Here is an 8,466-nt window from a genome sequence, read left to right as displayed (position 1 = left end):
TGCACTTCTGAGTACCGTTTCATTCTTCTCAATCATTTACAATATCTTAAAAATTTAAGTAAAATTAATTGTGAAATACCAGCCAGTTCTCATGAATTTCAGAAGTGTGTGTATTCTTACTATGTGAGAGTTTAAAAAAAATTTAGTATTTTATGAATGATTCATAGTACAATTGCAATTTTCATTTGTACCACTTTGTTCAGAATTAGTTAAAAGTAAAGGAAATTTGGTTGTATTCCTGTAAAGGATACACATATATTCAAATATTGTGAATGTAAATTTTTGTTTGTTTTTAACTCTTTGCAAAAGCCTCTCTCCAATCAATTTAAAGATAGATAAAAGAAGGCAATGAGTTAAGCCTCTCTTTAGATCTAAATATTTTTATTCATATTATTGACAATAATAATGCAGTAAAACAGAATGATTTACGAGTAGCCTAAAGTGAAGAGTAGTGGTTAGTTGCTATAAAGTAGAAGTCTTGGTGAAGGTAGATTTTACAAATATCAATGTAAGTGTCCCCAGACATCCTTTACTTGAATCTCTTTGGTTTGATAAAAATATATGAATTCTGAAAAACTTTCAATCTGCCTAATTCATTCAAGTAAATTACAAAACTCATTTATTGATTCCGTTTAAGGGTGGGTTTAGAGCTCAGTGATATCACTATCTAAATACTCTAATGCATTCCCGCTGAACTGACTATGAAAATATATTCTTTGCCAAATTCGTATTTTACCTACAAAGGTTTCACATTTTTTAACATGTGTTACAAGTATGGGAGACTGCATCAGAGCATTCTTATTAAAATCTCTTCCTGCATACTTAAAGGTATATTGAAGCACTGATGATTTATTATGGTAAGATAACCAATAAATTGTATAACTAAACTCATTTTAGTGATTAAGTGAAGACTGCTTGACAAACACACATACCGCTTTTCATACCTTACCTAGAAAGAGGCTTTATTGAACATAGCTGTAAAATTATAGTTTAAGTTGAATTACTGAATTAGCACAAACATTCTACAGATGTTTTTAAAAAATCAAGCTTTGTCATTTTTCCACTACATTTTGTTGTGCTTTTTATATTAATATTTGCAAATGTTATAATTTGATACTTATATCCCAATTACTTGCATAATCAGTTTTTTTTTTAATCCTGGGGTGTTGAAATGACATATAATAGCAATATTCTTCTTTAGACAAAAGTCTTTTTTAAATGAAGTTAAAAGCTGAGATAATTTAAGGAAAAAGATCTTCAAATTTTCATAACCAATGAGTTTAAGTGAAATTTACAATGCATTGGAAAACTGGCTGGTTAAAGGTATGATTTGTCGTCCGGTAGCTCAAAATCATTTTTACAGGTTTTTGTGTTTTTTTTGTAAAAGTGTGTTTTTTTAATCTTGGTAAAATAATAAAATAATATTTCACAATTTGCACAGAGTCTGACTATAGGGCAGAGGCGTGTATCCTTCAGAGTTTAGAATAAAGCCAGATTTTTCAGGCCCAGGTCCGCTGTAGAGTTCGAACGCACTGCAATCACAAACATTTTCTTGTTCCCTCTAAAGCTAGGGCCAATTTCATTTCAGATGGAGGTTACAGTAAAAAAATTACTTTTGTGTTTTACCACCTTCTGAGCTAAGAATTATCTTAACAACCTTTTGCTCTGGTTGACCCATTTAATAACCTGGAAGAAAAAAAGTGTCGCTCCCTTGTTTGATCTCAGTGGAAGTTATTCTTTAATGGACAATAAGCCGAAAGGCCATGGCTGTCTAGGAGGTTAAACAACAAATATCTTGTCTGCATGGGCTTACGCAGCAGCTCCGGTCCTTTCTTGTTCAGAAGCGGCTTTGTTGTCTTGCCTGTAATTTGCACGTTTAGGCTCTGTAGTTTGTTTACAAAATAGTTTTACACAAACCACTCTTAGCAGTGCAAGCTTCTGAGTTGAAAATTATTCAGGCTTGTTTCATTGAAGGCACTTGGTTTCCATGGCAATTTATAAAAGATGGTGGTTTGGTTTCTTCATTAGAACAGATGACATAGTTTGGGTGTTCAAGTGGCCGCAAGCAAACTCCGATAAGCCTGTGTAGTATGTAAGCCCAGGTTTACCACCCTGGACAGTAGTGCATGCAGAGAGAGACAGCATACAGTTATCTAGCTTAGCCATGGGAAGAAAAAACTAATAATAAGTATGGGGTGGGAATAAGGTGGGGAGGAAAATGAATGCTTTAAATAATTCTGAGTTCCGGTATTTTCAAGGAAGGGTAACAGCCAAAGGTAAAAGGGCCTACATTTATTTAATTCTCTATGTAAAACCTTCGTGAAAGGAAAATAAATGCCAGCTCTTCACGTACCCTGTTTACAGTGAGGTTTTTGTTGGCAGGTCATTAGGTTTCCATGGTAACAAGCAAACTATTCATTTGAAACAAAACCAGCCATGACTTTGTGCTTTGACGAGGATTTCTATAGCTCTTTTTTTTTTTTTTCCCAGAGTTCAACCAGATGACGCTGTAATCATTTTAGCCACAAAAGCACCTGAAGGTCTCTTCTCTACTCTTGTCAAGATTATCTTTTATATGTAGTTTGGAATAAGTTATACTTCCATCATGTCTTTTTATCCCCAGTGCTTAAAAAAATTCGTTTTTATTATTTTATGTTTCAGTCAGTAGTCAGTGGAGGAATCTTTGGTAGTTTGTTTTTTTAATGTCCATTTACAAAGACTCTTTCTTCATGCCAGTTCCAGGTGAATCTTTTATAGCCTCTGCCAGGATAAGGTCACCTTCGAGGGCTTAAGATAGAGATGAGGACGATAACCGGGAAAAGCCATCTATGAACTAAAATCCCAACAGCACCATCGACGGAATCTAGACAAGAGGAAAATCAAACCAAGAATATGAAAGACAGTAAGAATCCCATGTAACGTTTAATATGGCTTCGGCAACAACACAAGCAAATTTATACATGGGAAACATTTTTTGAATATTTTGATCAGGTTTATTTCTAAGGCCAAGGAAAGGAAAATAATAACCATTTGAAAAAATAAAAACATTTGCATATTTACACTGAAATAATATGCTATAAATACTTGTTCAGAACATGTTCACTGGGTTTGTGGTTGAGTTCAACCCAGAATTTTCCTAATTCTATGACAGCACAGACAGGAGGCACACTCCAAAATCCTAAAGATGAGTTTTCATTTTCAGATCTCCAGAAATATCTAAGATTGAAGATTGGGAGAAGGAAAAAAATAAAACTGCTCTTGATGTAAACTAGAATGGGATGGTTCCGGTTAAGTTTAGAGAAATTACTACTATAACTGCAGATATCTGTGTTTAGATCATCAGTTCATTGCTTATAAATTATGTTAATAATTTGGAAGTTTTTGGAAGCATTATGAAGTCCCATCTGACTAAAAATTCCTTCCTAACAACAGCTGGGGTTAGTATTTAACTCCTTTTGGAATTAGTATTTCAATTAAAGTTTCTGGTCCAGGAAATAACTCAAAGAATATATAACTTACTTGGGGGACTAATAAAAGCAGGTCTGATAATTCATTAAGTTGCCTAATGTTACAAAATGATTCTCAGCTAGGAGAAATCTTGGCTTTCAAAAGAGAGATACAATCTAAGCTGACTCAGTGCTGAAGTCATTCTACCACGTACTAACTGGTCAGGACGAGAAGACTGCCTTAGGAAGACGCTTTGGCTTTCAAGCTGGTCTGTACTTTGAACTTTAACATCAGTTTAATATTCATCAAACAATCAAACTCCATCAAAATGAACTGAAGTACATGATAACTTAAAGGAAGCAAATGTAAAAGAATAGCTTCTCAAGCAAGTAGCTTATTTTTGTTCCTCTGATTTATAGAGGTAAAGTAAAAATACCACCAATACATATACATTTGTCCTATTAAAACAGACAGACATTTCTCTGGATTAACTAGTTTAAGGGAAAAAAGCTGATTAGGAAGTATTCTATAGCATAATAGTAGAGGGCGCATGGGCTTTCGTCACCATTTCACTGTGGCTAGCCCTACCTTTTCTGCTTTCACTGCTGGGAAGTAATACGTTCTTTTCTTTTTCCTCTTTTGGAAAATTTAACTTCTAGAATTTAATTTATAATTCTTTGTGCTTAAAATATGAGAATGTTAAATTTATGTATAGAGTGGTAACTACCTTCAGGTAGTATAATTTTATTGTCAGTGATTCGAGTTGTGAAATTAAACAAAAAAATCCCATTCTTCTCAGAGGTGAATGCCTGTGCTTGGATACCTTAAACCTGTGTATAGCTGATCCTTTTCTAACACAAAATCAGTAAGATCCAGGGAGGTTTTACTAATGTGTATTTTAAATGCTAAGCGTAATGGTAAGAAACTATGAACAAAATAGCTCATTGTTACACACAATCTTAGTTTTTGTCTTTTCACAATGCTAAAAAATGGAGTCAATTTTCTTCATATGAACAATCACTGAATAGTTGTGTGAATTTGACTTTCAACATCTAGACAGACATAATTTTGCACTAAATATACTGTTAACAAAGACTCTGATTTGCTCTGGACTTATACTAAGTGAATTTCCATGCTTTTGTGTATGCTAAATTATTGATGAATTATTTGTATGAATTTTATCTCAATTCCTCCCTCTTTCCCATAAAGATTCCAGATGGGCCTGAGAAATTCCTTCAGTTGGAGAACATTTTAACAAGAATGATTTTAAATATAGGTTTCAAATATATAATACGAAGAGAAAGATTTTAAAGAGCTGCTCTACACATAATTCTAATGTTTTGGGGTTACTTATTTTATAGGTACTTCTTTTATTAAAAAGAGGAGCTGTGGTGAAAACATAAAATTTAAAGATATCATTAAATCTGAATATCCAAACCGCTATAAAGACTGAAACCCAATTCATGAAGATTGTGGTTCAGATAGGAAAAAGTAGGGCTATTCTATTACCTAGTATATATACTGAGGGCTTTTTGTATAATAATGAATTTATTAAAATGGTTGGCAAAAATTAGAACTAGGAAATATATTCTGTAATTCTTTAGGAGAAAATTTATATATGAATATTAAATATACAGATTTATCAAATATTTTAGTGAAAGCTTTAAAAACTTTTGAAATTAAAATGTTTTCATTCTTATTTAAAAATAAGTGTATTCACTTTATGTAGATATAAATTAGTCTTATGTGAGTCCAATTATGACTACAATGAAATTTAATGCTTTAAATTAAAAATACCTTCAAAACCTTCAGATCTTAGGTAGGAGAAATTTCTAAATAAACAAACTAAACCTACATTTGTTTAACCAAATTAATGCATATTAATTTAATAGCAGTTAAAACAATCATATTAAATCAATCACAAGAAAAGACACATACTCTTCGTAGTTAGGTCCTGTTTTGCACATTCTCCTTCTGCAATGGATATGTCATCAATAGCAATATCACCTTCTATTCCAGGGCCTCGAATACCTTCAAAAATGAGCTGTGAATGTGAATGAAATAAACCTTAATGTGAAGCTTTGATTTCCAGATCAATTTCTACCAAGAAATTTAGGAGGAAAATATAAACTTGTCACTAATCCTAGCTTTTTTAAATTCTTGAATAGTTTCCAAATTACGAATCAAAAAAAAACCACTTTGTTAGGCAAAACCAACAATGGTATCAATGTATATAATAGTTTTCATATCAAAAATGATGCTGGTTTTATACCAAAACTAAATTAAAATAAATAATATGATAAAACAATGACAAATCTTGCTTTCAATTTTCACGCGTAAGAAAAAAGTTTTAATAGAAGAGTATTTTTCTGAAATATATTACCTCTAAGTTCCTCTAAACATTGCTTATAATATTAGTTTTCCAGAGATATTTTAAAGCATGAATCAGCTCGGTGTTCTTCACCATACTATTATTAAAGTCTTGAACAGGGTTACCATTTCTAAAATAGATTGATCCTTTGCAAATACCTTGAAAAGGTTCCTCTTATTCCCTGTGTAGATCTTATGATTTTTCCATGTAATTTCACTTTTGATATTCTATTTTTAAAATTTGAAGACATTTATTCATTTACTTTGAAAGTCTATGGCAAAATCTTTGAATTTCCAGTGTCTATAACAGAGTTGTTCATTGAGGCTTAATGCATGAATATTTAAAGAATAAATGCATTGATGCAGTCTGCCTTTATTACTAAATTCTGGATATAATGATAAGTATAATTGGAATTTTTTTTTTTACTGTTTAGTTTTTAAGGAAGTGAGATTCATTTATAATTTTCACTATAACCTCCCAAATAGGGCAGATAGGTATTATGATAACATATTATTCACATGTATAAAAAAACCACTTGGAAATCCATTATTTTATAAAATTAATGTGCATTAATAAAACATATGAAAAATAATGTTTAATATTGAAAAGAAATCTTTAATTTAGTGGCTTATACTCCCAGAAAAAGTTATAAATAAAATATCTACTTTGACCTTTCCTAGGAAAAAATTAATAAAGAACTCTTTTTAACATCAATGATATATCATATTAATAATATTTCTAGCTTCCTTTCATTATAATAAATTTGTATATTTATTTTTATCCACACCAAGATTTTTGTTTTGTGGCTCCTTTAAGGCAAATTTCAAGTGATCCTCAGAGAACTTGGGTTAGTTTTGAAATACCTATCCCTTTTTCTTTGATATGCAATCATAATTTTATCAATGAAAATCTCCAACTAGCAAGCAAAGGCATTTACTTTCAACTTTTGCATTGCATCCCTGCCCTTGATTTTAGATGTAGTGCAAAAAACATAATTTTCACAATTTGATAGGAGGAAACATTTTCAGATGTTTTTATGTATAGATTTAATTTGTATAGATTTTCTTGTATACAGTCCTTTGTTGAGATAAACATGTTAATAAAGTTTGTCCAAAACTACCTTTCTGAAAATAACTACAAATATCTGACTCATGAAGACAAAAGAAAATGACCTGCTGGAGTTCAAATATTTAGAAACAAGTTGGTAGTTTAGCATTCTCAGCCCTTGGGTAGAATGGCCACGAAGGATTGTTCTGGTGCCAATGCAAATAACTATCTGCATTGGAGCTAGGGTGGCATCTGAGAAGATATTGCAAATGGCTTTTTAAAATACCTTTTCAGGGGCTGGGGTTATAGCTCAGAGACACAGTACCTGCCTGGCAAGCATGAGGTCATGAGTTTGATTCCCAGTACAAAAACAAACAAAAGAAGACCACATAAAAATGTTTTTTTCAGTCTTTCGGTTGTGCTTTCCCTTTTAGATATGGCCCTTTTCCTGATAGGAATCATAACACAGTAAGCCAGCAGTTTTGCCACTTACACAATTGTTTGGGTATTGATGCTGACAACTGTCTTCTTAAAGTTAACAACACAAATGAAATACTACCTTGCAGAGAAATCCGGAACACTAAGATTCATGATGAATATCATTCTGGTTCCATATTATCAATCATTTCCCCCTTTTGTCACAGAGTAATACTTTGCTAGTAGGTGAACTTATGTAATATCCTCAGTGTAAGGTTTTTAGTATGTGAAGGTATTTTAAGTGATTGAATGGAACGGAATGTAGAATTCTACCTGCCAGTCCTTTTAATTCTGGAGCAAAAGAGGAACGAGAAAGAAATTTTGGTAGAGTAATGAATTAACCTCTTCAATTATCTAGAATTTAAATTTTAAAAAGAGTGGGAAGGGAAAGGGAGTACATATTTCTCCCTGCATGAGAAAGGATTGGTAATGTAGCTGGGGGAAAAATAGGGGGTTGCATTCTCATATGCTCTGTGTGGGGCTGGGAGAGTGAGATACAGGTGAAGAGTCTATAAGAATGAATTCAAATCATCTGCACTTTCACCTGAAATTTACGCAAGTGAAGCTGAAGTCAAATTCTTTCATTGGGAAAGATGCTAGAGGCACAGAGTTTGAGAGAACAAGAATTTACCTTACCTATCTAAGATGAACAGTTGTAAAATGGAGTTATTATTTAAGGCACAGGATTATTTTTAACACAGTAAGCTCTTGTAAACTGCAGGCAAGAGACAATATAAAAAAAGCCATGTTTTAATTAGAATGACCCTGCCACTGCTCAAAGTGCCACTGCTCAAACTTCTGCAACATTCTTTAAAGTCTGCTTTTTCTGTTGATGTCCTTTTTCTTCTTTATTTCTTCCTGCTTTCCTATGCAGCTGGGTCAAAATCACAAGGTTGGATCTTGGCTTGTGTTAAAGAGCTAAGTCCTGAAGCTAGGAATTGTAAAGAGTAGTCACGCTGTGGCCCCAGTGAGAGGGACCCTTGGAGCAGGTTGTCTGATGCATTTCAGTAGGTGAACTGTCTGTCTGCTGAAGATGTAGAGTGTAGTGTGTAATTTACAGTAGACTCGCCAGGTGTGGTGGAGCACACCTTTAATCCCAACACAGAGGAGGCTGTGGCAGGAGG

At 32.8% G+C, this 8,466-nt stretch overlaps 1 protein-coding gene across 3 annotated transcripts in view; it reads right to left on the bottom strand.

Moving 5' to 3' along the window:
- Positions 1-475: 475 nt before the first annotated feature.
- Positions 476-8,466, bottom strand: part of Mdga2 (MAM domain containing glycosylphosphatidylinositol anchor 2) — a 765,137-nt gene continuing 757,146 nt past the window's right edge. For all 3 annotated transcript variants that reach the window (XM_005376849.2, XM_013510341.1, XM_013510342.1), the window contains 2 exons: positions 5,386-5,491; positions 476-2,863 (listed from right to left, as the gene is read on the bottom strand). In XM_005376849.2, the coding sequence (XP_005376906.1) occupies positions 2,775-2,863; positions 5,386-5,491 (195 nt within the window). In that variant the 3' untranslated portion in view covers positions 476-2,774. The remainder of the gene's footprint in view (positions 2,864-5,385; positions 5,492-8,466) is intronic.

Source organism: Chinchilla lanigera, unplaced genomic scaffold (assembly GCF_000276665.1).
Source record: "Chinchilla lanigera isolate Chin_1 unplaced genomic scaffold, ChiLan1.0 scaffold00008, whole genome shotgun sequence".
Lineage (NCBI taxonomy): Eukaryota > Metazoa > Chordata > Mammalia > Rodentia > Chinchillidae > Chinchilla > Chinchilla lanigera.
Note: the sequence above shows the minus strand (reverse complement) of the source record. Positions and strands in the feature narration are given on the sequence as shown.